The 26663-nt window shown below is 36.1% G+C and overlaps 1 protein-coding gene and 1 long non-coding RNA gene across 2 annotated transcripts in view; one reads left to right on the top strand and one right to left on the bottom strand.

Moving 5' to 3' along the window:
* Window positions 1-25105, top strand: part of LOC116154388 (uncharacterized) — a 35993-nt gene extending 10888 nt beyond the window's left edge. Inside the window, exons 2-3 of the long non-coding RNA XR_004138274.2 lie at window positions 5358-5425; window positions 24133-25105. This is a non-coding gene — a long non-coding RNA (uncharacterized LOC116154388). The remainder of the gene's footprint in view (window positions 1-5357; window positions 5426-24132) is intronic.
* FRK (fyn related Src family tyrosine kinase) overlaps window positions 8264-26663 on the bottom strand; it is an 80695-nt gene continuing 62295 nt past the window's right edge. The window contains exons 3-8 of the mRNA XM_010979183.3: window positions 24895-25058; window positions 24106-24274; window positions 18940-19098; window positions 10131-10312; window positions 8898-9063; window positions 8264-8516 (exon numbers count right to left, since the gene is read on the bottom strand). Of these exons, the coding sequence (XP_010977485.1) occupies window positions 8302-8516; window positions 8898-9063; window positions 10131-10312; window positions 18940-19098; window positions 24106-24274; window positions 24895-25058 (1055 nt within the window). The 3' untranslated portion in view covers window positions 8264-8301. The remainder of the gene's footprint in view (window positions 8517-8897; window positions 9064-10130; window positions 10313-18939; window positions 19099-24105; window positions 24275-24894; window positions 25059-26663) is intronic.

The following is a 26663-nucleotide window of genomic DNA, read 5'->3' as shown; positions in this document are numbered from 1 at the left end:
GACATATGAATATATTTAAATTTTATCCTGAAAATGCATTAAAGATTTGATGGAAGAAAATAAAATTATTCTAAGGTTCCAAATTAAGTAGTGTTAATGCCACAAACAACATACCATTTTCAATGTTTTGTGAACTAAAAGTTCTAAAGCATAGTAGAGAAAAAATTGTGCAATTTTTCACTGGTATAATAATACTTTAACTCTCCTATGGTTGAAAAAATGAACTATGATTAGTTGTCAGTTTTGTAAGTTAGTAATGAAAATGTTTTACTTTTTGTGTTAATAACAATCCAAATATCTATAATTTTTAAATTAATTTTACAGAAGTCTATTCATACTTCTTTGTTAAAAGATTGAATAAGCAAAGAAAGCAAGAAAAGATATATTAAAAGTATTTCAATGCTTTTAAAATATAATTGGGCATGTGGGGAGATATTCCTTGTACATCATAAAAATATATATAAAATATTATATGAATTCTGATATGTAGATTCTGAAATATTAGAATCTATATATCAAAAAAGAAACATTTATGAGGGCTATGTGCCATTAACTCTACTTTGGTGAGAAGCACTCAAAGTTACTCAAAGTTACTTTGATAGAGTTTGGCGACAAGTGAACTATGTAATTTTGCATTTCTCTAAAATTGGGAGCACTGTGTTGTAATCTAAAATCAATGTCTTCATTGCAGATCTGAGCATAGGTACTTAATGATTAAGTGAGCTTACTTCCAGTATTTTTTTTCATATAAACTGAATATTATTTGAGAATTTTAGATTTTTTTTAAGGTCTTTTTCTTTTTTTCCTCTAATCATAAGCTCTTTGACAGCAATCTGGGCCCCCACCTGCTGGTCAGCTTGAGAACTCATGGAATTAATTTATCCTGTTGCTTTGATTTTTGCTATTACTTGAGATTGGCACCCATTCCATTTGCACAACATTGCACACCTTGCATACATTAAAATGTTTTTAATGTGTAGCCACAAAATCAAATCTTGAATTTCATCTTCACTATTCTCTAAGTTAAGCACCTTTAGTTTCTTTAAAATACAGGAAAGAGATAATTTGAGACAGTCTTATTTATACCAAGTCTTTTCCTGAAGATTTGCAAATAATTCTGCAAGGATTTAAAGAGTCTATGAAGCAGTTTTATTTGAAGGAAAATCTTTCTCAAATGACTAAATACCCCTTGCTTCGTATTATTTTTGCTTTTGAGTTTTTATTCCAAAAGGAGAATTCCTGAGACACTGACAATATGATCTCCAAAGTTCCTACCAGCTCTAAAATTCTGCGGTTGTATGAAAATAGATTGGTGAAGATAATGCCCAATAAAGATTTTATTGCAAAATCACTTTTGTCTGCCTCAGCTCCTAAAACTTAGGGTTTAAACTAAGGATATTTTAAAGCCAAAAAAGAACATTTCTGCATTATTCATAAGACGATTAACCAAATGAAGGAAGAACCATCTCTCCTAAGACTTTGATATATTTTCTTAAAATAGCCTTGCCTTTCTTTGTTTTATTTTCCTTTCTTTTTCCTCTTTATTCTTTCTTATAATTATATTCTTTGGGGTAGTTCAAATGTCTTCTTCCTTAAATATTAAAACTTTGGCTTCTTATCACCTCCTTAACACTATTTTAACAGACTCTTAAATGGATTTCATAATTCATCTGTAATGAGCCATATTGTTTCATTTTGAACAATTAGACCTGACATCCATACTCAAGGAAAATGAATAGATATTTTACTCAGCATTACTTGAATTCTGTTTTTCCTCTCTGTTTCTCTAATGCAGATTAAAATTACATTTCCAAAGAAAAGCCACCCATCTACTCACAAAATACTAGGAAACTAGAACAATGAACTTTTCTTTGAGGCTAAATGGTCTTGGAATAAGAGATGTATCAGTTCAAAATATGCTTTTGGTAGGTTCCAGGCCTTAGCAGCTGCTCAAATAGCATAAACTTTCTTTCTCACCTGACATAGAAATTTCTGAGGTCAGCAGTCCAAAGTAGTCATGGCAGCTCCCCTTTAATCAGGGACCCAGACCCTACTGAAAAGTGACTTCCATCTATAAGATTTTTTCATGATCCAAGATGGCTACTGAGTTCCAGGCCTAAAACAGAACCAAAGGGAAGGGAGGGGGACAGGAAAGGACCCATTTCAGTTCTATGCCCACTGGAGTGGAATCTTCTTAGAAGTCTTGCCAAACAACTTTCTCTTACATCTCTTAGATAACTCATAGTTGCAAAAGAGGTTAAGAAATGTAATCTTTTAGCTAGGATCCAAGAAACAGTTTCTGCTACTAAGGAGCAAGGAGAGAATGGATATTGGGTAGCAGCTTGCAAACAACAAGTTAATTCTTATGGTGAAAATCAGAAGGTAAAATTGTGCTGAGAGGTTTATGAGTTAAAAGTCACAAATCACAATCTGCCTCCTCTTAAAGACTGTAAACATAGAGAAAGGAGGGTCCATTTCTCTCTTGTTCACAATTTTATCCAAGGATCTAGCCCAATGTCTGCTACTTACAGACAATCAATATGTATTTGCTTAATGAATGCCTAAAACAAGGAAAATAAATGGATAAATAAGTATACATGACCTTCCACCACTCAACATCACTTAAAATTTACTTGACATTTTAATGTGGTGTGATAGAGTTAGTGCTATTTACTGAGTGTATCTGACACCCTAGCTATGGGAACATGGTAGGATTGCCCATAGAGCACTCCTTGTGCCTGGGTGAAGCCACGTGATTGTGGTCAATGTGTTGTAAGCCCAAGGATTTAACTGCCGACGTGAGACCCACCAGCGCTCTCATTCGCACTGCCAGAGCAACCACCAACATAAGACGCAGTAGTTTCTCTGTTTGCTTGGGTTTCTGTGAAAGTTGATGTGAAGCAGTCGACCGGCATTGAACACGTGGCGTAGGCAAGCTCACATTCCCAGGGTTCACAAACTTACTTTCCCCATCACACGAATGTAAATTCTTTTCATGCAGTCAACTGAGGAAACATTTTACTTGCTGTGAAATACATTAAATTTGTATTGTTGGGTTCATAACCAACATGATCTCCGAAACAGTGAAGTCAATTTTTACAAGTCAAGTTCAAAATAATCAGTTTACAATAACTAGCATAATAAATAAATCCAGTGTGAACGAAGACAGAACACTTAGGGTAAAACATATTTTCAAGAAAAGTCTTTGCCTTAGTATTTTAAAGAACCCAGAAATAGAGGTTTTTATAGAAAAATTAAATGGTTGCACTTGAACCAATGTAAGTAATAACACTGTAACAAGTGGCACGATTAAAATAGGTCTTTTTTAATCTTTTTTGCTGTATGTATAAATTAATCATACTATACATTCACATGTACTTGTACAACATAAACATCATAAACATTGCTAAAGGGTACAATATCGAAATACACATTTTTTAGAGACAAAAATCTCACTGTGGCACCTTTAAAGTATACTAATCTGGCTAATCCACTGTGTTTCCCACTTTCTGATTCTATAATTAAATGTAGATTTTGAAAAATTATTAAAAACTATGATATCTTTTACCCTGGAATTGTGTGGACCGTGAAAATTGCATATCATTTGGCTAATATCAAGCAACTTTATCCGTCACAAATAGTATAATTAAAGCCTCTGTTCTAAAATCTCAAGAAATTATTACCAGGCAGTGTTTAGCTTCTTCCAAACCAAGCAATTTTAGTTGCTTTTAACCATTTCTCCCTAACATACAATTTCATGTTTATTATGTTATATTATGATTTTATGTTATATGATTTGCACAGCAATACATATAACTAGGTACTTAAGGCACATTGAGATTTGCTACCCTTTTCTGGAAGAGCTGATTATTTTCCATGAAGATACAAAAGATGTTACATTGAAGTCTGTTGCTTTAGATGACTAATAGATGACTACCCAGGCAAGAAGAGTAAATGGAAATAATTGGGTGTCACTTTCCTTATAACTTAATCTTATAACTCCTATGTAGATAGAGTCATCTGAGTGCAACTTAAACTTGTAAAGGCTCTGAAATTCAGGGTTTCTATACTATTTTATTCTCCAGCTCATTTCTAGATATAATAAATAATTTAAGAGGTTTACCATCAGTTCCTTAATAGAAAAAAAGAAAGTCTGAAGGAGTTTAATGGGGCAATGTGGGCAGTGAAAGGATGACACTGTGAAAATTAAAATATTGCTAGGGTCATGGATTTAAAAGATTTGTAAATATTCTCCACCAAACTTCGAAGCTTTTTTAAAAATCCTACTTCACAGAATTTTTGGATCATATTGAAGATTATAGACCAAAACTTCTCTTAAACGATGCCAGGAAATATAAGAACTGAACATTTCCAGATGAATCCACTGGCAATTCCAATGCCCATATATACAAACCTCATTTACTTCTTTTAAAAAGTGACCTCTCTCACTGGAAGAACAGAATGACACAATCTGAATATGTATCCAAATTATCACCATTGTAGTCACATAATATATCTTTGCAGAGTCCTGAAAAGTCACCACAAAACACACTACCAGCCAGGCCATTTGGACCAGAAACCGTATGCTCAATTACACCAGGGAAAACATTACTGCAGATAGGGCATATGCTTGGTAAAGCCATGGATCACAGCTGAGCTCTGCTTCCTCTAGGAAACACCAGCTGGGTGACAGTCCATATCCTTCCAAGGGCAGTGGTTCCTGTTGGGTCATTAGAGTGGAAAGCGTTTGGGCCCCTTATGGTTCAGTCATCCATGCAGTCACTACACAGACACATATTGTGAGCAAAATGTGAGTGAATCGGCCAAGCCTGATATTTCCCCTTGGCTTGTTCTTTGGTGTCCTCTAAGATGACCCTTTGCCAAAGCCCAGTTTGCAGATTGCTGGTCACTTAGACTATCTTTGTTTTTGATGACACAATATTCAGGTTCCAAAACTATTAGAAGTTGCACTCTGTGCCTCTTTTAACTCTAGACAAAGTAAACCTTTTTCCTTCCTACCTTCTTAAAAGAGGCCTAATAGAATTTTGAATTTGTTCTATTATAAAAATTCTTAGGTTTTTGCCAAAATAGATTTGAAATACCACATGAAATGATGTACTCACTTCCCTCACCACCACCTCCAAATAACTGAATTACATAAATAAAACATTACACAGAGAGTGCTTTGCTACAATTTATGGGAGGCAGATTTAACAAGAACTGGCTCATTGTAGGAAAATTCAACTTATCTTTTCCTGATCCTTTTATTCTATACAAGGAAAGAAATTTATGTCAGTTAAAAAAAATCTATTACTGCTTCTCATAACAATCCATTATTTTTCTCTGTGATCCATCAGGTGAAAACAAGAATAATAGATTGCTTTGACAGAAACTTGAACATAAACGTCTCCAAGAATCAAATGTGGTAAGTCAAATGGGTTTCAGGTGGTATAAAAACAAGAAAGGATAACCTTCTTTTTACATTTCAAAATCAGATCTTACTAAAAAATGTATTATTATTAGCTGCTACAAAAAGAAAAGTTTGTAGTTGTTGAATTTTCACAGTGAAACAGGAATATGTCAATTCATTTGTTACATATGATCAAGCAGGACTGAACTCCAAGAAATAAATTCAAAGATGAATTATTTTCTTTTAATTTTTAATAACTGGTCATTTACAATTTGCTCTTTAATTGCATTAGACTCTATGACTTTAAATAAATAATTGAAGTTGTCTGATACATAGTCAACTAATTAAAAAGATTAGTGTTGACCTTTTCTGACAAATATTTGCTGTTCATAAAGGAACCAAGGGACTCTATAATTGTTAGCTCCACATGACCCATTTTAGTTTCAGAAAAGATTGAGTATATGTACACACATCTACCTACTATATCTGTACAGAATAGCTACTTCATCTCAGGGGATTTTCTCCTTAATGAAACCTACCCAGGACCCAGTCTTCTCTAATTTTATTCAGATAAGCCAATCTCTGAACTTGAAAAGGTAACCATATTCCCAGCAGTACTGGCAGAATTTATAAGTCAGTCAGCACATAGCATTCACATTAAGTCTGTTATTGGTCCAGGGCTAGGCATATGACCCCAGTTTGTCTGAACAGAAAAAGAATGATTTTTATGCAAGCCGAAAATGCAAATAGAGAGGTTTCCCATTTTGTCCTGCTGGAGAAAGAGAAGAGAAGATGGAACCCCAGTTGCTACTGCTGGCAATCTGGGACCACAGGAATGAGGAAAATGCTGATGGCAGTGGGAAGGGTGAGAAAGGACTTGAGTCTTTGCTAATGTCATTGAATTGCTAATGGTATTGCACCTGGAGCCCTCTCTGCCTTGTTAAATAACAAAAATTCAATGGAGTAAAGATCAAATTGGCCTTAGTCAACGATTCATGAGTTGGGCTACATCCCACTTAACAAAAAAAACACAGCTTGACCAAGCTGTAAAAAGGAAAAGTTTTTTTAAAGCAGAAAGGGAGTGGAAACAGGAAGTTAATAGCAAAGAATACATTGTTTTTTAGACAAGGTCACCCTCCTAAGTGGGATGGGAGATGTCTGTTGGGTGGATTACCTTCCTAGTACTGGCCAGATAATTCCAGGTTGACTGGTTAAAGGCTACATTCCTGAGAAAGGCTGAAACAAGTATTAAGTTAAGTATTAAGTCCCAGTTTGCTGACATGGGGCTTAGCACAAGTGACTCCATTTTGGGCCTGTTGTCTCCTTTTTAACAACTTCTGTCTTCCAGTTAGAGAGTTTACAGATTTACTTAGTGCTTAATCTATTTTGTTTTGTTTTGGTTTTTTTGTATATATAAATTTTTTTTTAATTGAAGTATAGTCAGTTTAAAATGTGTCAATTTCTGGTGTACAGCGTAATGCTTCAGTCATACATGAACATACATAGATTCATTTTCATATTCTTTTTCACCATAAGTTACTATAAGATATTGAATATAGTTCCCTGTGCTATACAGTATAAACTTGTTGTTTATCTATTTTATATATATTAGTTAGTATCTGCAAATCTTGATTTTGAATTGGGGTTTCTGTAACTGTTTAGAAATGCTCTTCTTCCACTTTAAAGAAAGATGAGAGAATATACTCAAAATATTCTGTTTTCCTATTAATTGCTTCATTCATATTGCTTTACATCACAAGGTCTTTGAATACATATTTAATTTTGAAATCACCTTGGAGAACTCTCCCTAGTCATCTAATGAGGCACAGAATTTGATATACCCATTGCTTAAGAAAACAGTAACATTCTTTCAAAGGTTAATGAAAATTTAAGATGAGTAAAAACCCTCTTGTCCTGCTACACAGAAAATACAGTTTCATCACCAAGATCAGACATTATGCCTACTCTCTAGACCTAAAACCAAGCTTGACCTGTTTTGTAGTCAATTTGAAGTCTGGCCTATTACATTTTTTTAAATTATTCAGGAATCCTAGGTCATAGCAATCCTACTGCTCTCCTTGTATCTTCCTAAACTATTTTGATACTTATTTCTCAGATCTTGTGGGCTATTAGATGTTTCTTGCATATTTCCATAGATAATAACTCATCAGCCTTGCAATCTGATTCTTAACATTAAGAGATTAAAACTAATGTAGATGAATCTCAGATGACACATACTGAGGTACAGAAAAATTCCATCATTTCCTTCTACAGAATAAGAGAGATTTTAATTCTTTTTCTCAACAGCTGCCTCATTTTTTTATGCATAGAGAAAAAATATGTGCAATTACTCCAAGTACAATCAAGTCATTTAACATGGCTTTGCCATCATTGTAGTTACAGGATATTTTAAAAGAGAAAAAAAAAATCTCAAAGCACAGGTCCTGCTGTGCAGCAAAGCAATCAAATTCCTTCATAATAACAGCCTGATGGGATTCAGCAGTCTGAGGAATAATGAACAACCACTTTAATCAGTAAACAGGAAAATGCTACAACAGTCACTGAGTAAAAATTGACTATCATCTGTTGATACACTTGATCGGCATTTCAGACAATAAATAGAAATGTAAGTAGCTTTTAAAAAGAAAAATAACTGTGTTTAGTGCATTTGACTTTGCCAGGCAGTGAGGAAATAACATATCATCTTAGACTATCCTGCAATATTGCCCAGTTGATAAAATACACAAATAATCTTTTTCACAATACATGTCCAGATTTACCCTATCACTTGAATATGTCAAGATAAACTCATTTTTGCAGTTGGTTAATAAGATTGTATTTCTGAACTAATCATTGAAATTTATTGCCACTTTATTATTTGATGTTATTCTTCAGTGCTCATCAAAGTTATCTGAAAATGAATATGAAGAGCCTGTTTCAAAATAATCCTCAAGTTTCCAACACAGTGTCTCAAATGTTGGCCGTTCCCTAGGCTCTGCATTCCAGCACTCCAACATGATCTTGTAGAATTGCAGTGGACATTTAGGTGGTTGAGGAAGTCTATAGTTTTGACCCAACATCTGAATTACCTGAGTACCTGTCATACCTAAAAAATATAGAATGGAACCAACAAAAAACAAATTGAAGATCAGAGTCTTAAATTCATAGATATTCTAAAGGACAAAGCAAACTGATTTCCCTAGCGAAGCTTGAAGACTACCATCCCCTTCCCAGGCTACAAAGACTAAACTAAATCCTAAAGCAAGTAATGTCTATAAGACTGCAATTCAAGAGCAAAGGATAAAGAGGCAATAAACCACCTCATTAATGCAAATCATCATCATCAAATTTTATCTATTATGCTCCCACAGGCACTTGGTGTGGTCAGCCTCATAACTCTGCCCTCTAAGCCTGGGCAAAGCAGTTAAAGTCACACCTAAGTAAGTGACCTGCAGCAGAAAGGCCCACTTCAGAATTAATTACTCACCACTATAAGGTATTTTGCCATAAGTAATGATTTCATAAAGAAGGATTCCAAATGACCACACATCGGACTTAATGCTGAATTTATTAGCACGAATTGCTTCAGGCGCAGTCCACTTCACCGGCAGCTTTATTTCGTGTTTAGATTCATAGATGTCTTCATTATCTACCTGTTAATGCATTAAGGAATCAAGCCAAGTTAAAGTGATTTTTTTTTTTTTGGCCACCCTCATTCATCTGTAACCTGCTTCACATTAAAATTTAGAGGGAAAAGATTCAAAATGAGTTTAGTTCAAATGATAATTACAGTAACAAATTTCAAGTCTGGCATACAAGACTGAAAAATACATTGGAAGTCATTAATGAAATATTATTTGAGAGCCTACTATGTGCTAAAAAAGCACTAGAAGCAGCATTGTACTGCATATGGGAAAATTCATGTGTGATGATACTGGCCTTACACCTGGTCTTTAGCAAATGAGACAAGTGAAAACAAAGCCTGTTTTCTGATTTACTGCTGGTATTGAAGAGCCACTGACTTTGATAATTACCATGTAACCATTTTCTAATACTGAAAAGTAGGATCCAAATGTTTTAAATTAATATGTCAACTCACTGGGGATCTAATTAACTTATAAAAAGAAAAGATGATGAATTCACGAAAATCAAAAGAAAATCATTTACTTGTATTTCATGCCCCACACTCATATTTCTAGGATATGATGTAGAAATAAAAAATTAAATTCAGAGGAAAGCACCTAATATATCTCCTATATCAATATCTCTTGGCCTGAGGTCATAAAATGGGTAGGGGGCAGGAATTAAAAAGCCAATGATTGCTGAAGAATTCTGGCAGTGTGCGTATTAGTCTGGCATAAAGTGAGCAACAATGGTGGGTAAGGTAACTCTGTACAAAGCGTGCTGCTTTTTGTAAGGGAAATAAATAGAGGCAGACAAACAGAGGCTCCTGCTACTGAAAAACAGCTCATTAATTGAACCACAAATTTAATTACATACTTTCTCATTGGGTTGGTCATTGTTTTCTCTGTTTCTTTCTCTTGGGTGAAGAAATAGAAACAGGAGGTAGTTTGTAGGGCCTTGGGATTCTGAGGTAGTAGTCTAGGGACCACAGAACTTGGAGAAACATTGTTTTGAAAAATAACAGTAAGTCTGTTATTTTACTGGTCTGTTAGCTTTTTGACCCACCACAGACTAATTAAAACAAAGACAAATCCACCTTAAAAACTCTTGCAAGTCCAAAATCTGCCACTTTGTAGTTATTATGTTCACCAACAAGGACATTTCTAGCAGCCAGATCTCTATGGATGTAGTTCTGGGACTCCAGATAGGCCATTCCAGAGGCAACCTGTGCCGCCATGTCTACCTGCTGCTCCAGGTGGATTTTTGACCCAGCATCATCTAGGCAAAAAAAGAGAAAATAAGAGATTCACTTTGGAGAACATTCGAACTATTGAAGCAAATTCTAAGAATTTTGACGAATGAGCTGTCAGTGGGAGTAAGAGCCCCAGCGCTTATCTGACGGGCAAAGACACATAATCAGTACAGACCATTTCATTTCCTGTGAAGGGTTAACAAGGCAACAATTTTCAGTGCCCAAACACATTTCAAAGCTGAGGCCCTCCCTTCCCTAAATGAGTATTACTGGGAGAAAGAAGTAATAGTATCACGTGATCCAAACACAGCTATAAATATCTGAAAGATATTTCCAGCTATTGCCATTTTCAGTACCACACACTACTGACTCATTGCTTCATGGAAATTGTTACTTGGTTGCCTCTGGATTTCTTTCAAAGGTTGCATTGTTTGTTCTACTCTTTGAAACTAAAAATAATGCTAATTTGCATGGCTGAGCCAATGAAAAGTTCTCATCCTTCCATTATATTGTTCTTAAAAGTTATCTCACTAACAAAAATAAAGGATCTATATCAGTAGTTATAAAATGTGTGTATTACATTTGTACTCCATTAAGCTTGATACATGTTTTTAATTTTCCTTTCTGAGCCTGTTATTCTTAGAATAGGTTGCTTATCTTTCTAGGTATGGATTTACCTTTAATAGACATATTTTCTCCTACTGCTGATCCTAGATAACTATGTATAGGAAATTTATACACTATAGTCAGTTTGATCATTACTAGAGAGGTTAGTGTTATTTTGTGGTGACTTTATAAAATGGGGTCAGCCATCCCTGAGTGGTTTTTAGCTGCCACTGTTTGTAGATGTCTTTAAATTTCTGGAGAATTGAGAAGTTCTCATATAAATCCAGATAATTGTTATCCCTGTCTGGATATGCCAAATGTTACCCCCCAAAATGCACTGAACTTGTGGTCAGTGCACTGAATTTTAGACACAACTCCTAACTTGACAGGGAACTATAGTACACGGGTTAGGAAGATTGATTTGAAGCCGGAGTGCCAGAATTTGAATCAGGGCTCTGACTTGCATTTCTTCTTAACTTTTGGGAGGCTGCTTCACTCTTGTACCTCAGTTTCTTTATATATATAATGATAACTATAATTACCTTATGATACTAGTTGCTAAAATGATAATTAAAATGAGTTAATACATGTAAAGCACTTAAAACAGTACCTGACTCCTAGGAAGAAGTCAGTAAACCCTGCCTGTTATTATTATCTATCATTGCTGCTGCCTGATCAGAATTAAACAATTTAGGATTTGTTAAACTAGAGATGTGTATGGATTGCCCAAGTGGAAATGTCTAAAAGAAGGCAAGCATATGATTCTGAAGCTCTAGGGAGAGCATGTAGCCAGAGATATAAATTTATTAGTCACTGTTTATGAGTGGGAGTTAAACATTCAAAGCGGATGAGATTGCTAGAAAGTGATCAATCATGAGAAATGCCAACATTTAGGGTGGCTGAGAAGAAACATCTGAAGAATGAGAGGAGAATCAGAAGAGAACATCATAACAGTCAAAGGTTTGAGAACAGAAATTCACCTCCATTTTCAGATTCCACAAAGGAGTCCTTCAAGATAAGGACTAAAAAGTATTTGTTGAATATAATAATTAGGGAGTGACTGGTGACCGTGGTGTCAGGAAGAGCAGTCTCACTACATAAGTATAAGGGGTTGAGGGCTAAAAGGAAGGTGAGGACATGATGACAGCCAGAGGCAATGTCAATTTCCAAAAACCTAATCAAGAAGGGAGGACAACAAGAAGATATAAGAGGAGAATTTGAGTCAAGGGAAAACAATTATCGTGAAATTCAGGACAGTGAGGGATCGTCATTGATAATGTACTCCAGCTGTGTCTGGAGTGCTGGCTACTTGTTCTCATTCTTGATTTGTACAGTGACTGCACAGTAGTTTATTTGCTTATTTTATAATTATAAATATATGTAGAAAAGACATATACGACATATGTCCTTTCTACACGTATGCCATCTTTTTAAATTAAAAAAAATGAAATAAATTAGAGTCAAGGGAAGTCTTTAAAGGGAAAGACCTAAGCACAGTGTGTGTGTGTGTGTGTGCACGCGTGCGTGTATTTTTTTTAATGCAAGCAGCATTTTCAAATAGGATGTGACTAATAAAGGCCATTTATGACAGACTCACAGGTAACATCATTCTCAGTAGTGAAAAGCTGAAAGATCTAAGATCTTCCTCTAAGATCTGGAACAAGACAAGGATGCCCACTCTCCCCACTTCTATTCAACATAGTATCAGAAGTCCTAGCTACAGTAATCAGACAAGAAAACAAGATAAAAGACATCCAAATTGGAAGAGAAGTAAAACTTTCACTATTTGCAGATGGCATAATACTGTATACAGAAAATCATAAAGACTCCACCAGAAGAAATTTAGAACTGATATATGAATTCAATAAATTTACAGGACACAAAATTAATATACAGAAATCTGTTGCATTTCCATACACTAATAATGAACTATCAGAAAGGGAAATCAAGAAGACAGACCCATTTACAAGCAAAAAAAAAGAATAAAATACCTAGGAATAAATTTAACCAAGGAGATGAAAGACCTGTACTCTAAAAACTATGAAATTGATGAAAGAAATGGAAGATGATACAAATAATGAAAAGATATTCTTTTTTCAAGGATTGGAAAAATTAATATTGTTAAAATGTCCATACTAGGGGGAAAGGTATATAGCTCAGTGACAGAGTACAAGCTTAGCATACATGAGGTCTTGGGTTCACTCCCCAGTATTTCCATTAAAATAACTAAATAAACCTAATTACTTCCCCCCCAAAAAAGTCCATACTACCCAAAACAATTTACAGATTCAATTCAATCCCTATCAAAATAGCTATAGCATTTTTCACAGAATTAAAACAAATAATCCTAAAATTGGTATGGAACCACAGAAGACAAAAGACCCTGACAGCCAAAATAATCTTGAGAAAGAAGAACAAAGCTGGGAGAATCATGTTCCCTGATTTCAAACTATACCACAAAGCGATAGTAATTAAACCAGTATGGTTAAATACTTACAGAGCATCAAATATATGTCAGTATTTTTTCCCTTTTTTAAAATAAATCAAGCCCTAGCAAGTTGTTTATCATTCTCCTGGACAGTTCACTTAAGTGGATTAAAGTAGACAGGAATGTTTTCACTGAGATACCCTTTAACTGAACACAACTACATAACTATTTGCTGTTTGTATGAATGGAAGTCTCTTTATAGACCCTTACTTTTGGATGCTCAAGAGTGTAAGGTAAGTTTTAGGGAGGCAGTATAGAATATATTCATGAGGAATGAAATTTCAGCCTCAAACAGATCCTGGAGTTGAATCTCCACTCTACAAATTATTGCCTGTTCCTCTAAGTACCAGGGACCCTGATGAAAAAGGCAAATAATACATACTTCCTGTAGATGTTCTGAGTATTAAAATGAGATGATTTACTGGAAATCATTCATATGGGATAGGGGTAGGAGAGGAGCATATCCAGTGAGACTGCTCTTCCTGCCACCAAGGTCACCAGTCACTCCCTAATTGTTATATTTAACAAATGCTTTTAAGTCCTTATCTTGAAGGACTTATCTGTGGAATCTGACAATAGTGGTGAATTTCTCTTCGGAAACCTTTGACTGTTATGATGTCTTCTTCTGGTTTTCCTTTCATTCTTCAGGCTGATTCTTCTCAGTTTTCTTGCAGGTTTAATTTCCTGTGCCCACCCTAAATGTTGGCATTTATTGTGATTGTCTAAGTATTTACTGGAAAGAAAACAAGCCCACTAAACTAAAAACAAAAATGCAGATATTTACCCTCTTTAAATTTTAGTAAGAAATACCAGGCATCAGTTACCTTCAGTGCTAGAGTTTTTTGACAAACCTCTCGCATTTTGGAGACATTTATTACAAAAAAAAAAAAAAAAAAAAATTCAGCCAAGCTTAGGATCTACAAAGATGGCTCTATAGAAAAGTATGTGCATTATTTCAACTATCAAATACAACATCTAATCCTATTACAGTGGATATAAAAAGGTTTTCACTGACAGACACAGTAGTGAAGGAAATTGCATAATAACTTATTGCCTGCCCTGAAAGAGTGCAGTGGCCTAGGAACTGCATATGTAAACCACAGAGCACACTTCTAATACAATGGCCAGATATCAAAACTGATGTAAAGGTTCACAGACCTGTAACAATTTACATCTACAGCAAAGAAATATTTTCAATTATGTTCCATTACCCAGGAGCATTTCAGTTTAATAATATTTATCATAATGGGCTGTGTAAGAGTAGCAGATTCATTTTAAGATAACTTTGCTGAATTTAAACTATCTTGATTGGGAAGGGATGGTCTGTAATGAGCATACCTTCATTACTCCCCTTGGCTAGTAAGTATCCTGGCAAGTGAAGACCTTCGTAAACTTGATCCTGCTGGCTCAACCCAGAAGACCACAGAGTTCATGTTCAGCCCTTAGTAAAACACATCAACAAGCCACAGAAATCCTCAATGCTAAAGGAGTTTGCAGCTTAATAAGTGGATTTTTTAAGCTGATACCAAGAGTCTCAAAACAAACTCAACCCCAAGTCCCAATCATATTAGGTTTGGGATAGCCCCAACTTAATCTCACCATTAATTTATTCGTTCAACAGTCAACACATAATTCATGCACACATTCTAATGTGCCTGACACTGTTCTAGCACTAAAACAAAGAAACATTCTGTCTTCCCCAAGTTGTATTTTAGAAGACACTAAGAATAAGCTACATAAATAAGTTATGCATTATAAGATGATTAATAGCTAAGAAGAGAAAACAAAAAGCAGGAAAGAGGAATACAAAGAGTCAGTAAAGGGAGATTAAATTTTAGAATTTTGAGGGTGACCAGTGAAGGGTTCACCATAATGGGAATGTCTGAGTAAAGACTTTAGGAAGTGAGAAAGTGAGCTAAGTGGATAAGTAAAGGGAAGGATTTCAGGTAGAGGAAACAGCAGGTGTGCAGGGCCTGCAGCAGAGCACATGTGGAAGATACGAAGAGCAGCAAAGAAGGGCAGTGTAGCTGGCAGAGTGACCCAGGAGAAATTCACGGGATATGGGGTCAGAAAGGTAATGGAGAGCCGGGCCAGGCAGGACTTTATGGATTGTATAGAGAGAACCAAGGGGGTCAGTGAAGGTGTTGGGCTAAGGAGGGACATGATCTGATTTACATTTTAATATGATCTCTCCAGCTGCTGTGTTGAGAAGAGTTGAAGGGGTCAAGAACCAAAAGAAGGAGACTAATTAGAAGGCTATAGCAGAACCCAGGAGAGAGCTTATGATGGCTTGGACAGGAGTGGGAGTGTTGAGAAGTGGTAAAATCTTGGATATGTTTGGAAAGCAAGCCAGTGGGATTTGCTGGTTGGTCAGATACAGGATGTGAGTAGAGATGACTCCAGGATATTAGACCTGAGTGTTAACACTGTCAGAGAAGGAAAGACCACAAGAGTAGCAGATTACTGAGGATAATAAAAGAGTTCAGTTTTTGGACATATTATTGTGAAATGTCTGATAGATACATGTAGTAAAAATTATGGCTGTTCACGAACATTCATTTTTTTCCTCCTTTTAAGCACTTTGGAGAATGTACTCCCCTACTCCCTTTGACTTGACTTAACCAAAAGAAAAGGGCACAGAAGTTGCCTCTGTCACTCCTGGTCAGAAGCTTTAAGAGCCACAATGTAGTTAGTAATATCCCCTGCTCCTGCCAAAGTGATCAAAAGGCTTGAGCTACCAGCCAGTCTATTTCACATGTGGCATGAGCAAGAATGAATGAATACCTGTGTTAAGCTTCTGAGATTTAGAGGGGTTTGTTACTGCATCATACCCACATTATCCAGACTGATATACAGTGTTCATGTGGAGAAGCTTTAGAAGGCAGTTGGATATATGATTCTGAGTTAATGGGGGGATGTAATTTGGGCAACTGTTAATACATAAATGTTACTAAACAATAAGTCTGGTTGAACCTAAATGTAAGACCAGATGTAAGACCAGATACCCTAAAACTCCTAGAGGAAAACATAGGCAGAACACTCTTTGACATAAATTGCAGCAATATTTTTTTCAATCCATCTCCTAGAGTAATGGAAATAAAAGCAAAAATAAGCAAATGGGACCTAATTAAACTTAAAAGCTTTTGCATGGCAAAGGAAACCGTAAACAAAACAAAAAGACAATCTACAGAATGGGAGAACATATTTGCAAATGATGAGACCGATAAGGGATTAATTTCCAAAATATACATACAGCTCATACAGCTTAATCTCAAAAAAACAAACAACTCAATCAAAAAATGGACAGAAGACCTAAATAGGCATTTCCCTAAAAAAGACATACAGATGGCCGGCAGGTACATGAAAAGATGCTCAGTATTGCTAATTATTATAGAAATGCAAATCAAAACTATGAGGTATCACCTCACACCAGTCAGAATAGCCATTATTAAACAGTCTACAAATAATAAATGCTGGAGAGGGTGTGGAGAAAAGGAGCCCTCCTATATTGTTGTTGGGAATATAAATTAGTCCAGCCACTATAGAGGGCAGTATGGAGGTTCCTAAAAAAACTAAAAATAGACTTACCATATGATCCAGCAAACCCACTATTGGGCACATATCTGTAGAAAACTCTTATTCAAAAAGATGCACGCACCCCAGTGTTCATAGCAGCACTATTTACAATAGCCAAGACATGGAAGCAACCTAAAGGTCCATCAACAGATGACTTGATAAAGAAAGTGTGGTATATTTATACAATGGAATACTACTCAGTCATAAAAAAGAATGAAATAATGCCATTTGCAGCAACATGAATGGACCTAGAGATTATCATACTAAGTGAAGTAAGTCAGACAGAGAAAGACAAATACATGATATAACTTGTATGTGGAACCTAAAAAAAAAAGATACTAGTGAACTTACTTAAAAACCAGAAATAGACTCATAGACATAGAAAACAAAGTATTCTTATCAAAGGGCCAAAGGGAAAAGGGGGTGGGAAGGGATAAATTAGGAGTTTGGGATTAGCAGATACACAGAACTATATATAAAATAGATACAGAACAAGGACCTACTGTATAGCTCAGGGAACTATATTCAATGTCTTGTCATAACCTATAATGGAAAAGAATCTGGAAAAGAATATATATATGTGTATAACTGAATCACTGTGCTGTACACCTGAAAGTAACACAACATTAGAAATCAAATATACTTCAATAAAAACAAATCTTTGAAAAAAAAAGACTGGTTGAGATCAGCAAGGAAACTAGTGATGTTGCAGAACAGTCTTGGAAAATTCCAAGATATTGAGAGGTCTGGTAGATGAGCAAAATCACAGATTGAGAAGAACCAGCAAGAAAGAAAGGAGAAAAGGCCATTGAATGAAGAATCCCAGAAGCCAAATAAAGTATTTCCAGAAGGAGAGAGTGTCCACTGAATTAAATACTGCTGATAGGTCTGAGGATTGAGAATTGCCTATTAGATTTAACAGTGTGAATGTTTATAATCTGACAAATAATTTTTGTTAGAGATGACCTGAGATGGCTCCTGTACTTTTGTCCCAGAGAATAAGGCAAAAGGGATCAATGACTGCAGTTACTCTTTCTATGGTGGGTAACACAATCTGATACCATTAAATTTGACATCTTTATGCAAGGGAACTAGGTATATTTTTGAGCACTTAGCAGGTCTTATGTTCTTTGTTCTTATCTGGTTTTGCAATTTAGTATCACCAGCTTCACAAGTCACCCTGGAATGAGAGAATACTCCTGTCTGTCTGAGATCTTTGTTCCATTATTTTCATCTCTCTTTACCTTTATACTTTCTATCAGCCCTACTCTGACATTTCAAGAAAGTATAGGAAAAGCCTCTTTTTTAAGTATGAATTATTCTCTCAGTACTTGAACACCACTTCTTTGAACATCTAATTTTAATGCTTATTATATTGTTGCTTATTAAATTATTCATTTGTAATAAATATCAAAATTCCACAGTGCCCTTAAGTCTTCTCTGACTATAGGAAGCAGATATAAAAATAAAGTAACAGTATATTTCTGCTTTATTCTGAATATTCTTATGTTGCCTAGCAATTGGAAGCATTTTAAATATCAACAAGTACAATGTTGTCAAATACTAACAAAGAGAAAAAAGGAGGGTACTTTCTTCTCTCTTCCCCAAAAGTATTTCATGTCCCCTAATTCTGGGCCATAGAAAACATTGGTCCATGACTGATAATGTACAGTTAGTTAGTGTAGGAAAGAAAGCATCATGCAAAACATCTATGCTTCAATTTTCCACATTACATTTAAGTACTCCAATATGTCTATTGTGAACAATTTGTTCTTCCACTACATAAATATTTTCCCTCCTTTTGAGTACACAGTATATATCCTATTAAAGAGTAGTTGAGCAGTTCAATGTTGAGATATTCATTGTCACAGATATACACATAGTAAATATCCTTTGGGTTATAGAAGGCTTGCTAAATTGACATTTATAGGACTAGCAAAACTAAATTCCTCTTTTTTTCCTTTTATTAAGTCTTTAGCTTACTTTGGAGATATTCTTGCAGACTTCCATGTCTCATCAACTCTGTAATAATATAAATTGGATCTTCTAAAGTGCAAACAGCATAAAGCTGGATAAGCTTTGGATGTCTTAGGTTCTTCATTATCTGTGCCTCCCTCAGGAAGTCATTTTGATCCATTGAACCTGAAACAAGAGGGAGAAATCACTTTATGTTATTGAGGCATTTCTATCCTCACAGCAGCCTGGTGGGAATCACCAAGATTGCGTCCTGCCTCTCAGTAAAGTGAGAGCATCGGTGTCACAAATCTTCAGATTTATCAAGGAAGAGAATCAGTTCAGCCAGGGCAACCTCATAACTGAAGTGTTGGTGCATCAGAGTGGTGAAATTTATGTATTATAACCTATATATGAAGAGAAGTTGATTCCGGTCTGTATGAAAAATTAAGGAAAAAGAAGAGACTGGCAGTCTAATTGATAAAACAAGGCAGGCAGCCTGGGAACACAAAGAGAAGACAGCCTGCTACTGGGAGGAGGGGAAAAAAAGTTACCTTGATTCTTAGTCACCCCCAAAAAAATGAATTTTCTTTTAATGAGAGACAGCATGATATAAACAGAAGATTTTATTAGTGAAGTAAAAAGATAATAAATAAAGTATACCCCCAAGAATTGAGGGTGGGCCAATCCAAGAGAGGAAGAATGGCACTGCCCCTTTGTTTTTCCTGTTTTTATATCCTGGCTTAGGGGGCGTTTTTGTGATTGATTGGTTGACAGCTCACTTTCTTTGAGTTCTCAGGCTGATTGACAGCGTACGTGTCTTGTGCTCAGACATGCCCATCTCTTTTACGCATGTTTTTACCCATGATGCACAGGGAAACCTATGGGAGGGGGCCCAAACTGCAATGTTAATTACATTATAATGAGCATTGGGTCAAGTTAAGCCAGGTCCTTCTCTCTACTGTGCAGCCACAGCGTTTGATTGTAGCCGGCTTCTTTGCTGGCCTTCATTTAGAGAGAGTAAGAGTTTTTAGAGCCCCTTATCCTAAGCAAAGGTGTACTGTTATTTTCTGGGTTGCTCTCTCCCCTTCCTCTCTCTGCCCTGTCCTCACTTCTCTCTAACTGCCTAATAATCCTGTTAACATGAACACTAGAAGACACTGAGTGTTTAATTACTGCAGCCAAAGCTTTTTTGTCCAGGACCCAGGGAAGACTAATAGTTGCCCTGTCCTTGGTACCCACTGTGGGAAGAGCTGGACTATCCTAAAAGGCAGTGACATTCTGCCACATTTATGTCCTTAATTCTGTAGGGACATATAGATCCAGTAGAAAACATTCAAGGCCACCCCCAAAGCTTAGTTTTTGTTCCACCTCTTGAAACATAGCCAACATTTTCTCCTGTATGAATATCTCCACAGTCAGAGTCTCAACAGCTTGACCAAATGATAAAGGAGACAGTATTGAAGCCTATTTTGAAGACTCATCTGCAATTAAATTGCATTTAAATGGCTCAACTCTGACTTACCATGCAAAGTGCCAAGTAGTTAACATCAAATAAAATCTAAGAGAAAGGAGACCTGGAGTTTACATTTCATTGGACATTTTTAAATCTTTTATTTCTTTTAGGATATGATGTTTCTGAGCCATTGCTTTAATTGTAGGAATACTGTCTTTTCACATCTCAGTATTCACTACGGATAGTGCAAATATCATTTCCACTGATGCACGAAGAGTCTGATTCATTCCTCATCTTCTCATTTTGAAGACTTCACAGCTAATATTTGAACCCCAGGCATGGATGGATAAGCTTTGACATTCTAAGCTAACACTCTGACTTGTTTATTAATAGGCAGTTGGGTAGTGTTTCATGCAACCTGCAGATCATTTCACATAAAGCATTTAGGCAATCTATCCTGTGATGGCTATGCCCTTTGAGAGTCTAGAAGGTCATAGCCCAGGCTCCATTAAATGCTGGACTCTGGATAAATCCTGAATCACTGTGTGATCTTGAAAAAGTTACCAAATGTCTCTGAATTTCAGTTTCTTCATCTCTAAAACATGGCTGATAACTCTACTCATATCATAAAATCATTATCATGATAACAGTGCCTGGCACATGTGTATTCACTGACTGTGAGCATATCTGTATTATTATTATTATTATTATTATTATTATTATTATTATTATTATTATTATTATTATTATTATTATTATATGTATACTCTTAAGAAAACCAACCTGATCAACTGTAAGTATTTCTTCACAGGCTAAGGGAAAGGGACAAGGACTTAAAAAGGAAGAATAGGGGGAAATGGCCTATTCCTTTCTCCATCACTTTTTGCTGAGCTCCTTCAATTCCATCTCTACCACTGGTTTTTTGCTCCACATAATCAGATGGATTAAAATCTTGAATCATTGTGGTAAAATGAAGCTAAAAATGAAAGAGGCACTTAGACCATAATAAAGGACCGCTTTTAGTTGTTACAACTAGTTTGGCCTATGGTAAATAAAGGATATAGTGGGTTTCTCCCCTGACCCCCGCATAATCTGATTCATGAAGTTACCAGTAACAGCAGCATTTATGATCTCCATTCGGACAGTTTATATATCCAGTATGTTTCTACGTTGATGCTGTGAGTGGCTATCAGACTCATGGAGTGCACTGCCAAATCAGACCATTCCCTGGAGCTGCACATCAGGAGCCTCTGCAGGTGAAGCCTGCTCAGAATACTCCATGGCCACACTGGTTACAGCTGACCAGCTGCACAGCAAAGGAGATCTGAGCTAGTAATGCAGCATTAAATATTAACTTTTGCCTGTCTGAGCTACCGTGAGAGTTGATTTCAGGCTCGTCTTTATTGCATGGTAGTCTGCTAAGCAATAAATAGCTAAGAAGATTGATTAATGGCTCCAATGAAGTGAAGACATTTAAGCAATCACCAAAGCTGTTTGCTGCTATTACACTGTAAATCAATAATAATTATTCCTGTTGGAGAGAAAACTATCATGGCACCTTTTTTTTAATATAAGAAATCTGATTTTTTGTTCTCTTCTGACCTCCAGAAGACCTTCCTTAGAGAGCAATGTTAGGATGGATAGCTAGCTGCTGCTTTTCTGGAAAAATGATTAGATTAGACAGTAAAGGTTAGTCTCAGTTGTCAACAAGATTAGGATTCAGAATCATATATATATATATATGTATTCAGTAATTGTGAAAATCTCAGGTGCTGGAATAGATCATCCTCACCTGGAGTGCTCACATGGCATCTGGCCACTTAAAAGTGCTTGTCCGTTGTTTCACGTGAGACTGGACTCCTGCACTGTCAAATCTGCACTTCAGTGGTCATCTGTCAGCAGCCCCATTGAAGCTAATATTTATTAAGGACTCAGTGCATGTATTTTTTGTACATTGACTCAATTTGTCCTCATAAAACACTATAAAGTAGGAACTGTTATTCCCACTTCCAGATGAGGAGATTAAAAAAGTTCATAAATTGTCCAAAGTCACAGAGGGCAGAGCCAAGTTTGGACTCAGGTTTACCTTATACCAAACTTTATGCATAACTGTTATACCTAAAGGTCCCAGAGTTCTCAGTTCATGGCACCCTTACTGTCTCAGAAACTTTTTTCACGACATCCCTAAACCAAAATGAATACCTAACAGTTCTATTGGTTAAATCCAGACAACTTAAGTATTTGTGTCCTAACAAGGTAATATCTATTTTGAAAAGTAATATGGATAAATTGAAAGAAAAAAAATTATTTCGTCTTTAACCACAATTACTACAGAGATAAATACACCTACTGGGCACTGCACAGTATCTCAAGTCTTGGAAGCAAGACATGCCACCTACATTTCCTGTTCCATATTGATTTTTGTGTAGACCTTGCATTTGATCAAAGCAACCACCAAAAACCCAGTTTTTAAAAAAATGATGACAAAGCGATGATGTCAGCAAAAGGAATATAACATGATTGAATGCTGAAACTACAAACCACCTTACTGTGTAGCAGTTTGTGCAGTATTCAAGATATTTACCTCAAAACTTTTAAATATCCTGCGGCACCCCTGTGAATTTACTGTGGTGCCCCAATGTGCCTTGGCACACAGTTTGGGAACTATGGTGCTACACTAGACTGCTAGATAGTAGCACCAGGTACTCAAGTTTTGCTACCTGGAGGCTTTCTAAACCTCTAAGAATTCTGGACTAGGTAAACAGTGGAGGTCCTCCAGAGAACTAGATCCTAGCCTCTGGCTACTATGGTATTAGAAGTAGATATAGGGCTACTACAGTGACATTGCGCTTTTATAGAATGTCACCTCCCTGAGGTGTAATGCAATAGTAATAGATGTGGATTCAAATTCTAGCCTTACTGATTACTGACTTTATAATAATAATAATAACTATTATTATCATTATACTTTTTATTGGTCACTACTATGAACCAGCCATTATACAAAGCATTTTCATATAATTACATAATTTAATCTTCATAATAACCTGCTAGGTTGGACTGATTATCTTTATTTTGCAAATGGTAAAACTGAAGCATTGAGTAGTTTAAAAATTTGTTCAAGATCATATGACCAGTAAGTCTTAGGAAAGTTACTTAACTTTCCAAATTCTCTTACCTCATCTTTAAAGTGGGAGAAATAATGTCTGGCTGAATAAATATTGATTTTAGTATACTTTTAATTTCCACTACAGGGAAAAGGTAGATGGAAGAAAAAATAGCCCCTAAATTTTCAAGTGTGAAGTCTTTTCAATAGACCATTTTACCTTTTAACCATACACAGTTATTGTTTAATAAAACAATCATTCCCTGAATAGCTCTGAGGTTCCACAGATTTTTTTTTTTTTTAAATTTCGAGTAAAGCCATCATTTGCCCTAGCATCAGGCTAGGGAAAAGGAGGGAGAGGAACACTGGAGGGATGACTCCTAACTCTAGAGAAGAGATGCTTTGTTGAAATCTTGCACTGGGGACATCTGAAGACTTGGCTGATCCCGGTAACATGCTCTTGCCTTTACATTCTAAAGCCACGACCACAGGTTGTGGTCACCTGGGCTAGAGAGAGTGATGACAACATTTGCCCACATTGGCTGTCCCATGCCTTTTTGGACATTTACAGTGGCAAGTTGAGCTTGGAAGATCAACATATGCCATTTAACGTTTGCCCTTCTCATTCTCGTACCTGGTTTTAATGTTTTTACTGCTACAGGAGTGGTATTGTTCCATAGGCCTTCCCACACTTCGCCAAACTGACCAGATCCTAATCGCTTCAGAAGTTGTATGGAGCTGCGGTCGATCTCCCACTGGTCCACAGTTTTATATGACAAGCCAATTGGAGCTGGGACTTGTATCTGTTTCACAGAATAATTAGAATACCAGTAAGAAAAAAGTTAGATTTTTTTTTTGGCTGAAAACAATAGTCTTGGTCCTTTTAAAAAGAGGCATCATTTTTAAAAACAAAATACTGTATGTTTTATTCTAATTAAAATGGAAAACAACTGTGGTAGAATCTGTATCGTTACCTCTTCAAGCTGCTCTTCTAAATCCTTCTAAGTCAGGCACCTTGCTGTCCATCTTTCCTACCCCACATCCAATCAATACCTCCCTCAAATGGCTATGGAGTGCTCTCTGCCTTCTTGCCTAGCTAAATCAAGTTTCAAGGTCAAATTGAAGTTCTATCTCATCCACAGTTATGGCCATACAGTCTTTGTTGAAACTACTAAACTCTACGGTTATAGCGGAAAAAGAAGACAGTTTGTAAATGAACGGGCATTTCTATGTTTCAATAAAATTTATTTACAAAAATAAGTGTGGGGCAGTCTTGGCTCATGGGCCATATAGTTTGCTTATCCATTCTTTTGGTATTCAGATGACCTTTTTTTCCTGAACTGACATATCACATGACAATTCAATATCTGAAGGAAAAAAGTTAACTTCAAAAATAAGGGAAAACACCTTGAAAGCATGTCACCTTTAAGCATGGTTTTTCCAGCTTGACACACAGGCCATCACTTGTCTTGGTGTAGTGACTCACAAATTCATTCAGTGTTGAAAAGGTTCTTCTCTGGGTGAGGAAAAAGCCCCCTTCATCCAGTGTTCTGATTCTGTAGTGTTTCACAACCCCATCATGTAAAACTGGAACCCAAAATAAGTCCTGTTAATAAACTTCTTGCCAAAGTGAAGCAGATTTACTTATTTTGTGATGACAGTTTCAATGCATGGAATAAAGTTTTAACAGGTTCTATTTAATTCTCAACTTTGTTTCAGAAAAGACTTCGGTAAGCTTACAGAGGACATATAGCAGAATAAAAAAGTAAAAGAATGGGGAAATCGTATTTTAAAGGAAATATAAGATAAAAATAAAAGTAAGGTTAGCACTTAAAAAAACTATGCTTTGAGGCCTAATATACTTGTTTAAAACAAGCTATAAAATTGACTCTATCATTCTAGCCATGCAAAGAAGGAAATAACAGTTTCACAAATCACAGCATTCATAAGAAAATCATAAAAGGTGTTTAGAAACAGTTCTTTATGGCACAGAGAGAGACAAGGGAGAATTTTCTCCCATGAAATCCTATAACATAGACACCGAAATAAAACAAACAGTGTTCTCAGTACTATCCTACAATAATACAAGGAATTCCACAGGGTCGTTCATTATATTGTTTCTTGATGCAGGCCAACAACGGATGTCCAAGCACAGCACAATAAAAGCAATTTCACAGAGCCGAAAATGATGCGGCCCATGTATACCACTCTCCAGCAGTACTGCTTAGTCCAAAAGTAAATCCTGTAGCATCTAGAGGAATAAAGAGACTGTATACCCTTTTTTAAGTTATCTGACAATGTAGTGGATGTTTTGTTGCTTTTACCTGTCACCAACCATTGTCCCTTCTTCTGGTAATGGCACCCCAATTTTCCTCAGAGAATTGTTGCTCCTCTAAGAGCTTGCAGTCCAGAGGGACCTGGTGCCAACCCTGAGCTAAGGAAGGCACAATCAGAGCCAATTCCAAGACTTGTGTTAGAGAGCTCAAAGAAGACAGGGAGAGTCTGTTGTTATTTTGGATTCATTTCTGTTTAACTGCTGGGAGTTTGGAGCTACTGCAAAATGCTTGCCCTGACAAGCAAGAGCTTGCTGGGAAGAGAGGCAGCTCAGTGGGAAAGCAGCGTCTCAATGTGGAAAGTGAAGCTTCGCCCCTGGAGCCAGCCAGGCTTGGCTTTTCACCTATAAGAGTGAATTAATTACCTTTTTTGCTTAAACTAGTTTGAATCAGGTTTTTTTGCGCTTATATTTAAAATATTGACTAATGCATTTCATCACCTATTCTTTCACTTAGTAAAGTTATCGAAAAGCATTGAGCAGCATGTACCGGAATATAGATATTCTGAATTCCTTGCTAAATAGAGAAACTTAAGCTTACTAATCAGCCAAGCTGGAACAATGCTCTTATGAAAGGAAAAAAGACTGAGTAGAAGACATCTCAATTCTAGCATGGACCCTGACTGAAGGCATGCCAATCGCTAGCTAAAATGAAACAAAACAAACAAAAAAGAGACAATATCAAATACTGGCAAGGAAGCAGAGTAACTGGAACTCTCATACACAGTTGATGGAAATGCAGTTTTTACAATCACTTTGAAAACTGTCTGTTATGATCTACTAAAGTTGAACAAGTCATGCCTACAATACAGTAATTTCACTCCAGAGCACATAACCAACAAAATGCACAATATATTCAC

The sequence above is a fragment of the Camelus dromedarius genome, chromosome 6 (genome assembly GCF_036321535.1).
Source record: "Camelus dromedarius isolate mCamDro1 chromosome 6, mCamDro1.pat, whole genome shotgun sequence".
In the NCBI taxonomy this organism is placed as follows: Eukaryota; Metazoa; Chordata; class Mammalia; order Artiodactyla; family Camelidae; genus Camelus; species Camelus dromedarius.
The sequence above is the reverse complement of the archived record's forward strand: the minus strand, read 5'-3'. Positions and strand labels throughout refer to the sequence as shown.